Source organism: Chanodichthys erythropterus, chromosome 12 (assembly GCF_024489055.1).
Source record: "Chanodichthys erythropterus isolate Z2021 chromosome 12, ASM2448905v1, whole genome shotgun sequence".
Classification (NCBI taxonomy): domain Eukaryota; kingdom Metazoa; phylum Chordata; class Actinopteri; order Cypriniformes; family Xenocyprididae; genus Chanodichthys; species Chanodichthys erythropterus.
Window position 1 is genome coordinate 48,376,189 of NC_090232.1, and position 20,482 is coordinate 48,396,670.

Consider the following 20,482-nt stretch of genomic DNA (forward strand, 5'->3'; position numbering starts at 1 on the left):
TCTGATAAAACAACATATACATTATTATTATTTTTGTGTTTCAGGGGTTTCTAGTGCTGGTTGGGGTGTGAGTTACAGTCCTTCACACATCTGTGCACTAAAGGACTCATCAGTGATAATGAACTGCACTTATACATACCCTACTGGACATCAGATCAATAAAGTGTTCTGGACCAAAAACCCTGTAAAAAAGGGTGTAGATCCTCCAGATCTGTCTGAGGACCCTGAATACAGTCAGAGGCTTCAGTATCTGGGAGATAAACAGCAGAACTGCCACATCAGACTGAGTCATGTGACACTGAAGGATTCACACGAGTACTATTTCAGATTCATCACTGATAAACCTGATGGTAAATGGATTGGTGATCCAGGAGTGACTCTTACTGTCACAGGTGACTTTCATGAGGTTTCTCTCTTCTTCTGTGCATTATGTTGAATAATAATCAGTGTATGACAGCAGCACTAGATATAATGTGTGTGTTGTGTTCAGATCTTCAGGTGGAGTCTCCTGAGAGAGTGACAGAGGGAGATTCAGTCCGTCTGACATGTAAAAGCAGCTGCACTCTGACTGACAGAGCAACATTCATCTGGTACAGAAACTCACAGCCATTAACTGAGAAAAGAGACCGAAACAATGAACTCCTGCTGCAGTCAGTCAGAAGAGAGGATGCAGGCAGATATAGCTGTGCTGTACACGGACACAATCACATCTCTCCTGCTGTTCAGATCAATGTCATGTGTGAGTACAGATTAATTTGTTCTTTTTAAAACCTGGAGATTATCTTTGAATGAGATGATTTAAGGATTTATTTTTTGTCCCTTTTAGACGCTCCAAAGAGTGTCTCAGTGTCCATCAGTCCATCTGGTGAAATAGTGTCAGAAGATTCAGTGACTCTGATCTGCAGCAGTGATTCAAACCCTCCTGCAGAAATCAGCTGGTTTAAAGGAGGAACGTTTGTAGGATCTGGAAGAATCTTCAACATCTCAAAGATCAGCTCTGATGACAGTGGAGAATACAAGTGCAGATCCATCAATAAACATGGAGAGAAATACTCTGATGCTGTGACTTTAAACATCATGTGTGAGTTAATGATGGTTCGGTACCTGTGATGTTAAATCCTATAAACTATCTTTGATGCGAGAATTCATTATGATTGTTTAAGATATCTATGTTTTTCTGTTTCAGATCCTCCCAGGAACGTGTCAGTGTTGATAAACGGATCTGGTGAAATAGTGTCAGGAGATTCAGTGACTCTGATCTGCAGCAGTGATTCAAACCCTCCTGCTCTGAACTTCAGCTGGTTTAAGGAGAATGAAAGCTCAGCTGTTGGATCTGGACAGAGTTTCAGTGCACTACAGAGTGGACGCTTCTACTGTCAGGCTCACAATCAACATGGATCTCAGAGATCAGACGCTGTAACTGTCACAGGTGAAGCTTTTATTAACACACTCCTGTATCTTCACATCATTCATCAGTTTGGAGAGTTAATCATGATGATTTTCCTCTTTCAGTTCATCATGGTGCTGGTAGGAATGTGATTGTGATCGCAGCGACATCTGGAGGATTATTCTTCATCATCATCATCATCATCATCATCATCATCCTCTTTATAATGTGAGATCAATATAAAACCGAAAGCGGTAGTATAAGTTCACCTTTGGTCTAATGTGAAAGAAAATGTTTGATTATTAGTAATCTTTAAAAAATAGCATTCAAATATTCTCTCAAATTAATACATTTGTTCATTATAACAGACAGAAACGAAGGAGTGATAAAACTGCAGATCTCACAATGAAACAGGTAAATCTTTCAGACACACAACTAGCAGAAAATCAATCGATCACTGTTATCTGTGTTTCAGACTGTAACTGAACAGACTGATGGGAAACTAACATTATCAAATTAATTATCAACTTTAGGTCAATGCATATCAAACTTTATATGAATTACCCTCAGGTGGTGTGTCACATGACTCCAAAAAATGTAAAATATAAAGAACCTTTTTTTTCCACTATTTTCTATGGTTTAATTCTAATGTTGGATGTAATGTATAAGACATATCGTTTTGTTGGTCTCATTGAATAATCATTAGCATATATACATAAGAAGTGAGGAATGAACATGTCACTTCAAATATTCATTCTGTCCTTTCCTCCTTCTGTTAATAGTGTGAATCAGTAAAATATTTCTGAAATATTGATCTGAAAAGATAAACTGCTCTAGACTGAGAATCTACACTTCAGATCAAACTGATTTACATGTCTTAATGAATAATGACTTATTTTCTTGTATTTCAGAATGATCTCTATTCTGTCGCGTCACAGAGAGTTTCAGTCCATGATGAGCCTCTTTCTGAACCGGATTCAGCCAATGACGCTCCAAAGAGATTCAGAGGAAACACTCCTGAATCCAGAGAGACTGAGGAGATCCAGTACGCAACTGTCCAACATCACAGAAAGAAAGAGACAAAGAGATCAGAAGAGACTGAATGTCAGTACAACAATATAAGAGTTTATCAGCCTGATGCTGCTGTGAGGTGAGAAAAACTAACTTAACCAGCACTAATTTAATCAGCAAAGATCATATAATTTCAGCTGCAACATCAATGCTGTTGCTTTGTTTAATTGTTCGTTTGTTTCCCTTTTTGTTGTTTTTTTTAGCCGATCAACTGTTCAAACTGTGGAAGAGCCTTCAGTGATTTACAGCAGCGTCAAATGAGTGTCAGAGTGTAAATGTTATATTATGTATTAATGTGAATATTAAAGAGATTTCACTTCACGTTTTACTTTGTATGTTCTTACAACTACAGCTAATGCTTCAATAAAGCTGAATAACCTCCATGCAGTTATGACTGTATTTTTACAGGACTGAAGAGGCCTCTAGTGGTTAATCTGTGAATTATTGTTCATAGATGTAACATAAACATTTTTTTTAAGGGGTCATGATGATCTTTTGGCATATAAGTGGTCTTAGTATCAGTATTACATCCTGCAAGTTCCATGACTTAAAACATCCTTATCATTAATAAAAAAAATACATTTATAATCAAGCTGTAGAAAAGTTGTTTAAGATTAGATTATGACAATATGCATATTTGTACTGTATATTTTACCAGCGACTGTTCTGAGAACAATTTGCAATACAATACTGGATTTTCCCAAATACTTTTGCTCAAAGATCAGGCTGTACCGACTGTTCTGGAATCAGTAAGAACCCCAGCAAACTGTAAATAATGTATTTAATTTTTAAACCGGTAATGACAGTAAAATTCAAAATGAAGAATCCTAGTATTTTTACTTCAAAGAACGCTCTCTGTATAATGACTGAAGCTCTCAGTCATGCAGCGTGAGTTTATCTGGACACTTTATTATTATTAGAGCGGCCCCCGAATAAAGATTTTTCTACTCGTTTCTTCTCTACTAAATTTTCTAGTCATTCATTAAGCCATTAGTCGACTAATCGCACATTTATATTAATTTAATTCCTTCAGCATATACTGAGAACAATACTACCATAATGAGCGTTAATATATTTATAGGTGCTCAATAGATATATTTCTCATGTCTGTGAGGCAAGTATACTATTTGGTTCATTTTTGTGACAAACTCCAGTTCAGGGAGACTGAGATGTCAGAAAGCACATCCTGTTTTATTTTCTTTATTTTTTAAAAGTATGTTTTCTTGTTGTTGTGTGTTTACACAAATAAAATTAGACCCTTTACAGTTACTCTTAATTTTTTTCTTGATTTATACTTCTGCGCCGAGTGTACACCGTAGCTATGGCGTAGGCTGAGTGCAGGAGGAAAGACAGCAGGAAAAATAATACAGCCCTAGCTGGAGCATTTGTGGCAGCAGGTGTTGGAGCAGCTCTTGCTGGAGGCGCATAACTGTCTGCAGCTTTAACAGGAGGATTAAGTGGAAAACCTATTGTGGATAAAGTTAAAGATTGCAAGGAGCAGAAAAGAAGTGAAACAAAAAATATATAAATCGAGACCCTCCAAATAATCCCTTATAATGTATATGCCATTTGGCTTTATCATATGGGCACATTCCTTTAGCATATTTTGTATGTTTTCATGGGTGGTTTCAATACTTCTCAGAGAAGCAGACAGAAGCTGTTTGTCATGTGAAGGTTTTAAATCCAGTCACTGTCTTTCATCTTCTTCCATCACTTTTATGATCTGTGTGTATTAAATGCTCTTCTCTCTTACTCATGTAGCCTATAAAACCTGCTGTCCATTAATTAAGATTTGAAATCGAACACACTTCGAATGGACTCGTGCCATTTCAGCTGTCAAAGGACTTTCCAGTGTTATGGATGTCATTATTTTTTATATGTCACTATGGTTGCATGCAATTGATTTTTTTACGTAACCTTTTTTTCCAGGCATCTGATTGACCAACATGGCTTTACAGTTAGGGTTATATCACCACCTGTTGGTTTGGCATGCTCTTGAAAGTACTTCATAGCGTGTTTTTCATGTTTTTTTTTTTTTTAATGGAGGAAAAACTCTGTTTAAAAAATACCTGTGTACATGTGGAGAGGCCTTAAAATTGGACAAAAACAATGAGACTGTTATCTTCCCTAAGACAATTCAGTGATTTTGGGGTAATGAGATGTTCCTTTTGCTGCCTTTACATGCTCTCTAAATGATTGTAAATACCCCACTAGAAATTTTATGTTCCCAGAATGTCCCCACTGGTGTTGAGTAACGTTCCCAGTATGTTCACAGATGGTCACGATGTGGAGTTCTTTAAAGGTTTCGGGGACGTTATTTAGTGGACCTTAAGGGAACATTCAGGACGTTCTGGGAATGTTTAGGGGACCATTACTATAGGACGTTCAACAATTAGTTCCTACAGACTATTTTGCTAGCTAGTTATGCCTTCATCATGCAAATGCTAGTGATTGGCAGATTGAGGCTTTGTGAAACAATGGCTTCGAAACAATCTGACACCTGTCTCCACGGTGTGGTCAGAACAGTGTGAATGCAAAAAAACTCAGGCCAAACATGCATTAAAACACTTTTTACAAATCTATTGCAAATGTTTTATCGAAAGTAAAATCTACCAAATGCAAACTAATCATCTGATAAGATTAAATATGCAGTGTCTGTATAATGTGTGTTTATCAATTTTATCTTTTATCAATTTTCAGGGCTTATTTTGTTTGTTCCATGTCTCAACCTAAACAGGCCAACAAGATGAACAACTACTATTATTCATTTTAATTATTCTAATGTCTAATAAAAAAAATAAATAAATAAATAAAAAAAATCCAAATGTAATTGATCAGAGCCATAGGGTAAATCTGCATGATTCATGGGTTCACAGAGTTCATCTCCCTCTACCGGTAAATCATTGAAATTTCGAACTGTTTGAAACAGTTATGACATAACGGTGCCTCGTTTACTGAAATCACATGACTTTGGCAGTTTGATACATGCTCCAAATCACTGATTCGAAAAACAAAAGATTCATAAAACTTCAAAGCTTCATGAAGCAGTGTTTCAAAAACGCCCACCACTAGCAAATGCATATTACCTGTTTGCGATAATATACAAAACAACTTTAAATTCCTAAAAACACTGATATGAAGAAGATGTGGATTAATTTTGTGAAGAGCCATCTTGATGGAGAGCTGACAATCACCACCAACACCTGCCTCTGCAGTGATACTTTTACACAAGATAGTTTTACAAACTTTCATCAGAGAAAACTGATCACTGATAATCCACTGTTATTGGTGAATGGGGCTGAACCGACTATCTCCCTCCTCGACCCTTATTTTCCTGTCCCGCTGACAACAGATGATGTGGGGCCGGACCAACTCTCTCCCGCCTTGGCCTTCTTCTGTCCATCGTGCTAACAACTGATGAAATGGGGCCAAACGGACTAACGTTATCTCCCGTCCCGGCCTTTATCCTCCTCTCGCGGTGCCTATATGTCTGGTGCCAAAGTTGGCAGTATGTTCCTACCAATGAGTGGAAGTTGCTTTGTGTGCTTATGTTATAATTAGTAGGTAGTCTACAATAAATCTACTAAATTTTTCAACCCTCTAACCTGATTCTTTTGTTTATATGCATCAGTATGTTTGACTCATTAGACAGGTAAGTTGAGAGAGACGACATAAAGACATAGTGTGCCCAAATTAAATTCTCATTTTGAGACATGATTGTTTTGTCCAACTGAAATGACAGTTGAAATGAGGCATATAGGCTTAATACTACTCTTTTTATGCATAGTATGAAGGCAGTTCAAGGTTAGAGTTGAATTTGAATTGAAATACATTTACATTTATTATTCTCTTTGCACTTCTTAGAGGAATGTTTGCCTTTTGAATCCATCTCTGAGCTGATTTGGAAACATTCTCAGATCTTCACCAGTCTTTATCTTGTGTGATCAGACTGTGATTTGCATATGTACGGCCCTACAGGAGAACGCTGAGCTCCAGCAGGCAATCCACTGCCCTCACACAACTAACATTAGCATAAAATGCATCTGCCCAAAACTATGTATATGAAACATGAGTATATGGTTTGTTTCAGAAGCATCATCTTCTCTGCAGCCACACAGACCGGTTTTTCTCCAAAGTAGTTGGTGGCATATTTTCTACCTTAATGAAGAGGTATGTAATGAATGAATGTGAATTATGCCATCATCATATATCTCTGTCGGGAGCTGGAAGATTTGTTTGTGCATTCTCTGGATGATAGTATCTTGAAGAATGAATGTCTAATAAGTGATCAAACACGAATGTGTGTGGTGGAGCCATTAGAAAACAGTAGATCAGTGTTTGTCATTTCATCCCGTTGGAATTATAAGGTTCTATCTGTGTTCTGAGCAGTTCTGAGATATTGAGCTTCACAGTTTTTGCATTCCATATAGCAAAAATTATATGAGGAACAAGTTTCTTTCAAACATGAAAATGACAGAGACCCTAAATGTATTCTAAATGTACAATATCAAAATCCTCTCAAATTTGTAAATGGGGATTTTTGGAATGGATCAAACGCAGATAGAACCTTCTAATTCTAAAAAAAAGAACACTTTTCGCTTGGAATTTTAAGGTTCAATCTGCCAAAACATTAATTTAAGCAATTTTTTCATCAAGAAACACAAACAGATTACTTATAAATTAGAACTGTAACAGCGTGTTGACATGCACAAGAAAGTTAAATATAATGTTTTTTTATGACATTTATTTCATATTTTAAATGAATATTATTTTCCTGATCAAGTTAAACATAAAAAGAATTGCTAAATATTTTGTCCAGTGCAGATGTTAAAATTAGGTAGGAATATGTTGGGTAATTTAACACATTATTACAGGAACTGTTCAAGTTTAAGTTTCCTCTTGTTTAGACAGAAAGCAGCTACTGTAATACATCTGACAGGACTTTATTCCACAGAAAGAGGGACAGATATAATGGCATCAGTATGGCTGAAATAACATGCTATCATTTGTTGTTGTAATTAAGACCTCATCAATTAAATTGTTGAGGATTTGACCTTTAAGCCTTAATATTGTCAAATTTAAGACATTTTAAAAACTGCAAGAAAACAGACAATGCTTCAGCAAAGGCGTTTAACAAAGTTTAATAAACATTGAAAAATGTTTCACTGACTATACATAATTAAAAATATTTCACATTTAAAAATTTTAAATTACTTCAACTATGCAACAACTCAGTTTTTACCAACAATGTAAATGACATAGCGTATAGTTATATAGCTTACATAGCTCAATACAAGTACACAGGATGGATCAAGGTTAAAACATAACATAACTTTCCCTCGTATGACAATAATATGACTGGAAAGCAAATATTGATCAATAATGTATTTGTATATTGAACAATTATGTAAGTTCTCACAAGTGAGAAAATAATCTGGTGAGAAATGCCTAAAAAGCAAAACTTGAAAAGACCAAACAGGTCGATCCGCACATTGAACACATCGCTTCAGGTTTCTTTTTTTTCTTTTTTCTTTTTTTAGCTCAGACAAGGATGTTTTGTTGAAAAGCTCAACATTTTTAACATGCAAATCTTTAATCAAATTTAAAAATTTACATACTGTGATACAACAGACACAGCTTCACAGCTCTCAGGTCCCTCAAATGAGTTGGTTTTAGTTTGAACTTACACAGTACAAATCCAATCTTGTCATGAAAAACAAGACAACCAGGGTCCATGTAGGGCCGTAGAATCCACAACGAGGAGGGAAAAAAAGAAGGAAAAAAAAAAAAAAAATCAACACTGTAAAAAAAAATAATAATTCACTCACCTTAACTTTGAGTTATCTTTTTGCACTGACTCAGTTGTCTTAACGTAGAATATTAAGTATGTTCAACTTTACAAATTTAATGTTGTTTGAATTTATAAAGTTTAGTTAGATTAACTTTATGAAAGTAAGTGAACTTTTTTTAAGTTTTCAGTACAAACATTGGGTCTCATTCATGAAACACGAGCAGAACGAATTTTTGTGTAAATCGTGTGTAAAGTGGTTCTGGCGTAAATTTTCGGATTCATTAAAATGTTCGTATTTTCCAAATGTTAGTTGGTACGAAAGAAATCTACACCTGCTCCCAGCCACGCGTAAATAGTGCGTTTAACGTTTTGCTCATTAATAAGGCTGCATTTTAATTCACCTTAATAAGGTACATATTTACAGCATTTTGAAAAAAAATATTATATATAGTAATCACATACGTTTTTTCTTTTTACTTTTGTTGTGAGAGCCAGTAATAAGCTGCGTTCACGTCACCTTGTATTTACCGCTATCTTGAAATGACGTTATATTCGGAGCTGTTCACGTCCTTTTGGTCCTTGGACTGGAAATTATGCGTTTCCATGGCACCACTATCAACGGTTACATGTTACATGTGGGAGCTTTCAGAAACCTCCCAGCTTACAAACTGTAATTACGAACTCTACGAGGACGTGAACGCTTTTTACAAGCTAGAATCTTGTAACTACAGGAATTACGAGGCCGCGTGAACGCACCTATAGCATCTGCAAACGGAGCACTTTAATCAAATAATGAATTGATTTCAATAGGGCTGGGCAAACTATGGAACTTGTTTCCTATAAAATGGCCAAAATCCTTCATTTGGTGTCATAATATGATGCCCATATATAGTTGTCAGTCGGATTTAATGGGCGGGATTTATGGTAACGTTCTCGTTCACTGTTCCTTGCTGGTGGAACGATCTTCCTGCCTCCATCCAGAATGCTGAATCCCTGGCAATATTCAAAAGACAGCTGAAAACCCATCTCTTTCGTGAGCACTTAACCTCATCTTAAAAAAAAAAAAAATTCTTATTCCTATCCTTTCACTTCCTCTAATCCCTCTCTATTGTATCTTAGGATAATCTGAGCACTGCCTATAACTTGTATTTTGAGCACTTCTTGTGTCTGTTTGCCTCGTCATGATGACTCGCTTGTTGTATTCCTCACTTGTAAGTCGCTTTGGATAAAAGCGTCTGCCAAATGAATAAATGTAAATGTAAATGTAATTGAGAATGAGCGTGCATGCACGTCCCATTTACGACTGATTGGAATTAATTAACACACACACACATTTCACTATCACTTCTGACGTTTACGAAGTATTTGTGAATCAGGAGGAGAGTTTTCGGGAAAGTCTGTTTACGCGCAAATCAATCACATATTTACTTGTATATTTACGAATGTTTCATGAATGAGACCCATTCCCTGTAAAAAAAAAAAAAAAAAAAAAATATATATATATATATATATATATATATATATATATATATATTGTCACGATCACCGTCTGCCCCTGTCTAGTTCCGTACTCCATTTCCCATCATTCCCCTCGCCAGTCACATGTTCACTCTACACCAATCACCTGTCGCCACATACAGCCATGCACACACTCCTCACTAATCACCACACCCAGCTGCAGCTTGTTACCGGGACTATAAAGGACTTCCACTCACACCACCTCACCGCGAAGTCTTGTTTCCCCAGTGTACAATTCCGAGCGTTTATATCTTATCTGCCTTTCTGTTACCGTTGTTGCCTGTTCCTGTCTCTTGACCCGTTGCTGCCTGTCCTGACCCTTGCCTGGTATACTGTTCTGTGTTTGATATCCGCCTGCCTCGATCTACTGCCTGTTCCCTGACTACGATCCTGCCTGTTCCTTACTGTTCCTGTTTGTTCCTGTTTTGACCCTGCCTGTACGACCACTCTACTCTAATAAAATGCTGCATATGGATCCCTGCCTGAGTCTCCATTCACTACATATATATATATATATATATATATATATATATTTTTTTTTTTTCACTCAACTCAACTTTTTGAGGTACTTATTTCCACTGACTTATTTAAGTTTTAATTACTTAGAATTTTAAGTATTTTCAACTTGACAAATTTAGGTAATTGAGCTTATATATTTCAGTTGGAATAACTTTATGAAAATAAGGTGAAATTATTTTTTTTAAGTTTTCAATACCACACCTTATGTTCATTTAATTCATTTTCATTTAAAAATAATCTTTATTATATTAGCATGAAGATTTTCTTTTTCTATGCTCTAACTGACAGAGGATGTTGAGTTTAATGCCATCAGAATATTTGATATTTACACAATGTTTTATAGGGATAAGAAAAACTTTTTTTTTTTTTCTTATTTTTAAAAGTCAGCTTTCTAGAAAGAAAACATGCATGCAATGTTATATGGACAATATTGGACCTTGTCAAGAGTTTGCAGTAGTTTTAGTTTGGGTAGATATTAGGTTGGTCAGACACTCCTGCGGCACATGCTCATTGTCTCCTGAAGGATCTTTAAATTAAATGACATTCTGTTCATTCATTTCAGGTGAAGACTGTTTAGGGATTTAAGAATATTTCCAAATCAGCTCACTGCTTCAAATTAAACTTGTGAGTCATGGGTTGTGGGAACAGCAAAGATGTATGCGAGAACTGCCAGGACAATTGCAGTAACGGATGCAGTTGCAGCTGTCACGAAAGCACCAGTGTGCAACGGAAGGAAACGTGCAAATGCTGTTTGGAAAATTGTTGTGACTTTTGGACTGAGTGCTGTATGGGATTAATCTCATGCTGTTCAGAAATGTAAGTATAAATCACTATATTAATCACTGCTTCCTACAAAATGTACATTTTCTTAAATTCCCTCCAGATTGTGAAACTTTACTTAATGATTATTAAAAATAAAAGCAAAATCTACATCCAATCATGAGTGATTGTCTTGGTCTCGGTCTTGGAGGGTCTGGTCTTGACTACACCTCTGGTTAACCTTCCTGACACATTCACTGTGTTAAATTATAATAGAAATCGTTTAATTATAATAGAAACAAGAATAAACAATTCATAAATAATGTTGCAAACAAAAATTAGACAAAATATTAACAAAAGAATTAACAGTAAACAGGTAGGGAAAAACAGCCAAAGAAACAAAGAACGCCTGCCTGGCTATTCTCACCAATAGTTCTTACCTAGCTTCCGATAAAGCAAAAGGAGTGAGTCTTCCGGGCCTCTGCTTCCTTCAATATACTTACTACATTATTAAACAGAGACCTGTTTAAGCAACTCCACTACCCGTTACTGTTAAAATTAAACATTAACCATATAAAAAAAACATATCGAACAAAACAATGAAAGATCAAGAATGCAAACTAAACTATAACAAACGAAAGACTAAGTGCCCCATGGGAACGGACAATAGATGTTCAAAAAGGGTCTGCAGCGAGGGAATCGCAGAGAGAGACACCGGCGAAACCAGCCCAGCGAGAGAGACTATGCCACCTAAAGGCTTAAAAAAATAAATTACGCAGATATACGTAACAATGTGTCAGAATTAACACAACAAGTGTTGTCCCTAAACTCACCAATTGATGTGTGAGAATTTAACACAGTTTGAGTCAGTTTTAACACATGAGAGTGTGTGTCTGTGAATGTGTCCAGATGACCCCACACAGTAAAAAGACATGGAATCTTTGACTTTGTGGGGTCTTTTACATGGACAAAATCTTTTATATGAGACTAAATGTCCTTCCCAACACTATCCCTAAACCTACCCGTCACAGGAACCTAACATAATTTTAACATTCTTATATATATATATATATATATATATATATATATATATATATATATATATATATATATATATATATATATATATATATATATATATATATATATATAATGTATATATGGTGTAGGTTTAGGTATAGTGAATGGAAGGGCCATTCTATAGTGACTTTTAAGATTTTTATAGCAAAACAAACCTGTGTGTGTGTGTGTGTGTGTGTGTGTGTGTGTGTGTGTGTGTGTGTGTGTGTGTGTGTGTGTTTGTGTGTGTGTTGAGGCATAACAAACATTTAATGTTAATATTGCATCCTTTTTTCTTCAAGTGAATGTGACGGTGGCGGTGGCGGTGGCGGTGACGTTGATGATGATGATGATGGTGACAGTGGCTGTGATGATGGCTGTGATGGTGACGGTGGCTGTGATTGAATGGGTTCTGGAGGTTATATAGCAGTCAGGATTGGTTACAGCTCCTGTGGGAAACATCATCCTCTTCATGAAGAAAAATGTATCTATTCAAATACCATTGCAGTCATAAAGCTCAATATAAATAAAATAACACATGAACTCAAAGCAGAAATTATTTAACAGAATGAATGAATGAATAAATGAGGTGCTCAGCGTAAATGAGTACACCTCCTTTGAAAAGTAACATTTTAAACAATATCTCAATGAACACAAAAACAGACAGGGTGAGCACCCCCTGCTGGCCTCACTAACACTTCTTCCAACAGCAACCTGGTTTTACCAAGAGGTCTCCCATCCAGGTACTAACCAGACTCAACCCTGTTTAGCTTCAGTGGGTCATTTTCTTAAATTTTAGGTTGAGCATTCAGTAAGATTTTGTTTGGGTGCAGTACCAAACTTTTCCACTAGATTCCATCCAGCTCCATTGGTGACCACAGACTCTTCCATTCCCATATAGCCTATAATTTGAGTGACCTGAACCATTTATTTCCATAATGTTCATACAAGTTATGAAACTGACAACCTATCCTATTCAGAAGTAGTATGGGCAGGAAGACAGTATATTTGGTTTGAATTCAACCTTTAACAAACACATAAAAGACATGCAAAAAGAACAAGATTTTTCATTTGCATTGCTATTTTAAAACAAATGTCTGAACATGCCTTATGAGTCTAAAAATATAGTTGCAAATGAATAATTTACTGTTCCTCTGTCATGTGAAATCAGAAAGCTACAGATATGAAAACTAGTATGTTTAAGCTTTCAAATGATATATAGTTTGTCAATATTATTTCTATATTATTCTATTATTCTCATTTGTTCCTGAATTTCTTTGGATCTCAACATGATGTGTAGCTTTTGAGGATCTTTTGGTCTCCTTCACTGTCAGGCAGCTCCTATTTAAGTGATTTCTTGATTGCGAACAGGTGTGGCAGTAATCAGGCCTGGGTGTGGCTAGAGAAACTGAACTCAGGTGTGATAAACCACAGTTATGTTTTAACAGCACTTTTTCACACAGGGCCATGTTGGTTTGGATTTTGTTTTCCATTCATAAAACCTTCATTTAAAAACTGCATGCTGTGTTTACTTGTGTTATCTTTGAATCATATTTAAATTTGTTTAATGATCTGAAACATTAAAGTGTGACAAACATGACATTTTCACACCACTGTACATATATATATATATATATATATATATATATATATATATATATATATATATATATATATATATATATATATATATATATATATATATATATATATATGTATATATATGAACATATATGTGATTATTTTGGTAACACTTTACAATAAGGGTCATTAGTTAGCATGAACTAATAACAAACTGCACTTAAACAGCATTTATTAATCTTTGTTAATGTTAATTTCAACATTTACTAATACATTATTAAATCTTTTTAACATTAGTTAATGCACTGTGACCTAACATGAACAAACAATGAACTACTGTATTTTTACTAACTAATGTTAACGAAGATTAATAAATACAGTAACAAATATTGCTCATGGTTATTTCATGTTACTTAATACATTAGTTAATGTTTAACTAATGGACCTTATTGTAAAGTGTTACCAATATATATATATATATATATATATATATATATATATATATATATATATATATATATATATATATATATATATATATATATATATATATATCTTACTAACACTAAGAGCTGTTTAGAGTGATGAACAGACACTGTTTATGAGTATATGAGTGATGATTTATGCTGTATTATAGATATATTTGATGCTGATGTTGGTCAGAATGGCTCCTGCTCTTGCTCTGATCTTTCTGCTCATGATTCATAGTGAGTCTCTGTTTCATTCACATTAGAAACACTGTTTTTTTTTTTTTAAAGACCCCATAATGAGTGACTAATGAGCAGTTTTTGTGATGTGTTTGCTTTTGAAACAGGAAGTTTGGGTGCAACACATCAATGGGCTTCTCTATTTTATTAAACTGACTTCATTTATGTCGTTTGTCTACAGTTCTTTTTGAGAATTAACAGGTTTAGATGTTGATGTTTTATTGAACATGTTTTGTCACCATTACGGTGAGCAGTGTTTCCTCTAGTTGGGCAGTTTGATTCTTGGTTTTTATGTGAGTTTGTGGCCTTTGTAACAGTGTTTACAGAAACACATAATTTATTATAAAGGAGACTATAAACTAAAACAATGAGGTAGGGTTTGCAACCTTTAGAGGACACAGCCTCCAAAATGGGAAGCAGCAAATTAATTGTTGTCAACCACGTAATCATCTGACCTGGGACTTGATATCCTGCTCCCCCATTACTGCTAGGTAATCATTCATGTTCCTGAATTAAGGTAACAGATGATCTCAATTCAGTTGAGGAATATGTTTTAGGTTGGGGGTGCTGTTATAATTATTATTATTATAATTATTATTATTCACCACATTTGAAAAAAAAAAAAAAAAAAAAAAAAATTGAGACTTTGAAACATGTCAAAACTCCATAAAGCAGAACAGGCGTATCGGTGAGAAACCTAATTTAAACAGCATACATTTGACTGCATATCTTATTTTTGACATTATTGGTACTGCTTGCAATCATAATGCAGCAGACCGGTCTATGTGGGACATGAATTAAGCCTTTAAAAAAGGAGTTATTGGACTGTTTACCGGGTCATATACAATAAAAGAGCCTGTGCAATGACAGGAAATAAAAATAAGCATACAAAAACAAACAAAAACAGCCTTACACAATACCAAGGTGGACTTGCACTCAGAAGTAGAGTGGGCGGATTATTTCTACATACACTGCAACGGTCACAATATGACATCACACTGCACATAAAAAAACAAACAAAAGAAAAAAAAAACATAATTCAACATATAAATAACACTTTTTAATAGCCCACTTAAAGTGTTTTTATGACAAATAAATGACTAAATGCTAAAAATGAATAAAAATGTAAATGAACAAAAATTTGGTGCTTCTTCCTGTTCTTGTGTTTATGAGAAAGTGACTGACATGTTGTGATCTCTTTTATTTTACAAGATAAACTTGGAACACTTGTCACTTGAATAATAGGTAGATTCATGGAAAACGAACTAAGATACAGTTATGTTCCCTTCACATCTCATCCGAGTAATGGCCATAGCAAAGAGATGTTTTGGGCTATTTTAAGTCATTAGTCTTTTAGTCAACTTTTAAACAATAGTTGGGTTAAATAAAACTGTCCAACACGTTGGGCAAACATTTACAGTCCATTTTCACCCCAACAACTTGGGTTGTTTTTAACCCAGCATTTGTTAGTGTGTAGTTAGAATAATTTGGCGTTGAACAATCATATTGTGTTTAACATATTAACATTCCTGAATGTGACATGACAACTGAATTGGCTTGCTCTTAATGGGGACATCGGATGGAATTTTGCATTTTTTAAATCTTTTTAAAGGTGCCCTAGAACCAGTTTTAACAAGATGTAATATAAGTCTAAGGTGTCCCCTGAACATGTTTCAGCTCAAAATACCCAATAGATTTTTTTTTATTCATTTTTTTAACTGCTTATTTTGAGCCATAATTATATATGCACAGATTCAGTGCGCTGCCCCTTTAAATCTCGCGCTCCCCGCCCCCGAACTCTCGACTGCCTTAACCAGCATAAACAAAGTTCACACAGCTAATATAACCCTCATGGATCTTTACAAAGTGTTCGTCATTCATGCAGCATGTATGCGTCGATTCCTGTGAGTACAGTATTTATTTGGATGTTTACTGATTCTGAATGAGTTTGAGGCTATGCTCCGTGGCTAACGGGCTAAAGCTAACATTACACACTGTTGGAGAGATTTATAAAGAATGAAGTTGTGTTTATCAATTATACAGACTGCAAGTGTTTAATAATGAAAATAGCGACGGATCTTGTCTCTGTGATTACAGTAAGAAACAATGGTAACTTTAACCACATTTAACAGTACATTAGCAACATGCTAACGAAACATTTAGAAAGACAATTTAAAAATATCACTAAAAATATCATGATATCATGGATCATGTCAGCTATTATTGCTATTTTTTTGCATTTAGTTAGGTTTCTGGTGTGTATGCCAGCTCGGGAAAGCTGATAAGAAAACAAGCAGCCAGTTTGCTATGAGCTGTCTTAGTCTGAAACTATCATCCAGCGAGCTGTTTCAATTTGCAGTCGGTTTCTACGTAGAGAGCTAGCTATTTAAATAAGACCACCCACGACTGCTGATACTGGTGAACAACGCTACTGACAGCTTCTGGCATTTTCAGAGCATGAGACTGTCCTGTTTGTTTGTTGCATGAGCTCTTGAAGCTCCGCCCTCTTCTGGAAAGGGGGCTGGGAGCAGGAGCTCATTTGCATTTAAAGGGACACACATAAAAATGGCTTGTTTTTGCTCACCCCCAGAAGTGGCAATTTTAACATTCTATAAAAAATTACCTGTGGGGTATTTGGGGCTAAAACCTTGCATACACACTCTAGGGACATCAGAGACTTATCTTACATCTTGTAAAAAGGGGCATCCGATGTCCCCTTTAAGTAACATCATGCTTTGTTTTTCAGATTTGAGGGAACCCAAAAGAAAGAGGCAGCAGTAAACCAATCTGAACTGCTGGAACACTTGTCATTATAATGACATCAGACTTCTGAAACTAAACATATTTTCAAAGGCTTAATAATTATATATAATATAAATATATATGTCTTTGGTTAAATTAAGCTGTAAAATAAATAGTTTATCCCTTTAAATGCAATGGATTTTGAACGATATCAACAAAAAAAAAAAAAAAAACAGGCAAAAAACTTTAAAAACCTTTCTCATGTTTTCAATTAGAAAAAGAGGGCAGACGACAATTATTCAAATGCGCATATCTTTAAAACCATTCAAGGTACTTTGACTAGGATATCATTTTAAAGCTTATTGTCTCATCTTTCCATTGATACCAAAATCTTAATTTTGAAATTTGGGTCACTGCGACTCATTTTGCTGGATCAGGTCACATATGCTTTTAACACAACATCTAGTCAACGTCAGTGCTATTGCTATAATTTTTATGGTGTAGTATTACACCATCAATTAAAGTCTTGTGACACTCATGCCAGGCGTTATTGTTACTGTTGTCGAGTTTCCACGAGCCGATTGCTTTGGGCCGGGCCTAGTCAAAGTCCAGGGCCGTTTTTTAGTCCCAGTCCATCCCTGTTTTATGTGATTGTGATCGCAGCGACATCTGGAGGATTATTCTTCAACATCACCATCATCATCCTCTTTATAATGTGAGATCAATAAAAAAAAAAAAAAAAAAAATCTGCAGTGATTGTATAAGTTCAGTTTTGGTCTAATAATGGCTCAGTTGTGTTTCTAATTATTAGCAATTTTTAAAAACAATATTCATATTTTCTCTTAATTGAATAGAGTCCATTTTCTGTCAATGTCTGTCATTATAACAGGAGGAAACAAAGAGGTGATAAAACTGAAGATCTCACAGGTAAATCTTTCAGACACACGACTTTACAGAAGCAGAAAATCAATCGATCAGCTGTTATCTGTGTTTCAGACTGTAACTGTACAGACTGATGGAAAATAACATTATCAAATTCATTATCAACTTTAGGTCAATGCACATCAAACTTTATGTGAATCACCCTCAGGTGGTGTGTCACATGACTCCAAATAATGTAAAATATAAAGAACCTTTTTCCCACTCTTTTCTATGGATAATTCTAATGTTGGATGTAATATATAAGATATATAGTTTTATTGGTCTAATTGAATAATCATTAGCATATATACATAAGAAATGAGGAATGGACATGTCACTTCAAATATTCAATCTGTCCTTTCCTTCTGTTAATAAATGCGTACTGAGGAGATCCAGTATGCAAATGTCCAATATCACAGAAAGAAAGAGATGAAGAGATCAGAGGAGACTGAATGTCAGTACGACTACTATAAGAGTTTATCAGCCTGATGGTGAGAAAAACCAACTTAACCAGCACTAATTTAATCAGCAAAGATCATATAATTTCAGCTGCAATATCAATGTTGTTGCTTTGTTTGATTGTTTGTTTGTTTCCCTTTTTGTTGTTTATTTAGCCGATCAACTGTTCAAACTGTGGAAGAGCCTTCAGTGATTTACAGCAGCGTCAAATGAGTGTCAGAGTGTAAATGTTATATTATGTATTAATGTGAATGTTAAAGAGATTCCACTTCATGTTTTACTTTGTATTTTCTTACAACTACAGATAATGCTTCAATAAAGCTGAATAACCTCCATGCAGTTATGACTGTATAGTTTTTACAGGACTGAAGAGGCCTCTAGTGGTTAATCTGTGAATTATTGTTCATAGATGTAACATAAACATTTTTTTTTTTTAATGGGTCATGATGATCTGTTGGCATATAAGATGTCTTTGTATCAGTATTACATCCTGCAAGTTCCATGACTTAAAACATCCTTATCATTAATAAAAAAAATTAAAAAAAATTATATAATCAAGCTGTAGAAAAGCTTCGTTTTGGAGGTGTCATGTGACGTCACAGGGGCACAATCATAGAGTGCCCCAGGGATGACGTGTTTTTGTAGGCCAACCTGGAAGTTAGCAGCGCACTTTTTCATGAGAAATGCTGTCCAAATGTCAGACATCTAAAGTCCCCGCCAAAGGAAGTAGTCCCTTTTAGCAATTTGTTAGCAACGCTGATTTTAAGACACAGTAAAAGTTTAAAAAATCACAAGTGGGTTATAACTGGTGTGTTTTATGTCATAGATCAAATTATGAAAGTATTTAGAGGCTTTGTTAACCACAGACCTTATTTAAGGCGATTCAGCAAAAACCCATTCAAAAAACCCATAGACTTTACGGCGTTGGAACCGGAAGTCCTAAAATGCTAACTCGCTTCCGGGTTTTGCCTACAAAAACATGTCATCCCTGAGTTGTATTGCCTTGCTCGCCTTCATGGTTTAAAATGGAAATATTTTCAATATTGTGACGTGGCATTTTTCTTTATCATCAGTTGCTCGCAAAATGATGGACACTGATTCACATATCGTCCATGTAATTTCTCGTGATAATAAAATTAAGTGAATTATTAAATAAATGAGTAAATAAACAACAAGCAAACACTTAAGCAAAACATGGTCTGAATAAGTTTTGCTTCCACATTTTTATCAGTTTCACTGGTAGTCCATTGTATGAAGAATTTCAGGGTATAATATGTCACAGTGTACTTTATTTTGCTCTTCTCACTTACATAGTGTCCTGCATCTACTCTGTTAAGATTGGTACTCAGTCCTCACTGTGTCCTACAAATGTTTTTTTCTTTTTTTTTTTTTTCTTTTTGTTACTGATGCCTGTGGGTTTGTCATCCTGACCATGGTTTCCATTAGAGATGTTGACGTCATCTTGTCACAGTAATTTCAATAAATTTGTGAAGTCTTCATTAGTGAAAACCCAACAGTTGTTTGGTGAAAAGTGTAAAGAGTTTCGGGTAACACTTTATTTTAGGGTTTTTAACTAGTTGTTTATTAGCATGCATATTACTAGATTATTGATATTCATTAGTACTTATTAAATAGATATTAATGCCTTATTCTGAATGATTGAACAACTACCTTACTAACTGTAAATAAGCAGTAAATTAAGAGTTTATTTTAGGAAAAGTTATAGTAAATAGTTTATACTTGTTCCTTATACTAAAGTGTTACTGAGTTTTACATAGCATAAGTCTAGTCTAAACTATGGGGAACACAGGGAAGAGGTAGGCTACTCTTATTTCAGGAAATAACCTTTTGAAAACCTGAACAGAGAACAAAGATCCATGACTTCATCAGGAAATATCATGTCCACCTATTTAAATTTGTCCCTTAAGCGATCACATTTTACAGGAATCACTCATTATTGTATGTTAC

The 20,482-nt window shown here is 35.0% G+C and overlaps 1 protein-coding gene across 1 annotated transcript in view; it reads left to right on the forward strand.

Annotated features, from left to right (window-relative positions):
- LOC137032414 (B-cell receptor CD22-like) overlaps positions 1 to 20,482 on the forward strand; it is a 299,667-nt gene that overhangs the window by 13,625 nt on the left and 265,560 nt on the right. The window contains exons 3-6 of the mRNA XM_067404170.1: positions 45 to 392; positions 491 to 739; positions 827 to 1,081; positions 1,187 to 1,429. Of these exons, the coding sequence (XP_067260271.1) occupies positions 45 to 392; positions 491 to 739; positions 827 to 1,081; positions 1,187 to 1,429 (1,095 nt within the window). The remainder of the gene's footprint in view (positions 1 to 44; positions 393 to 490; positions 740 to 826; positions 1,082 to 1,186; positions 1,430 to 20,482) is intronic.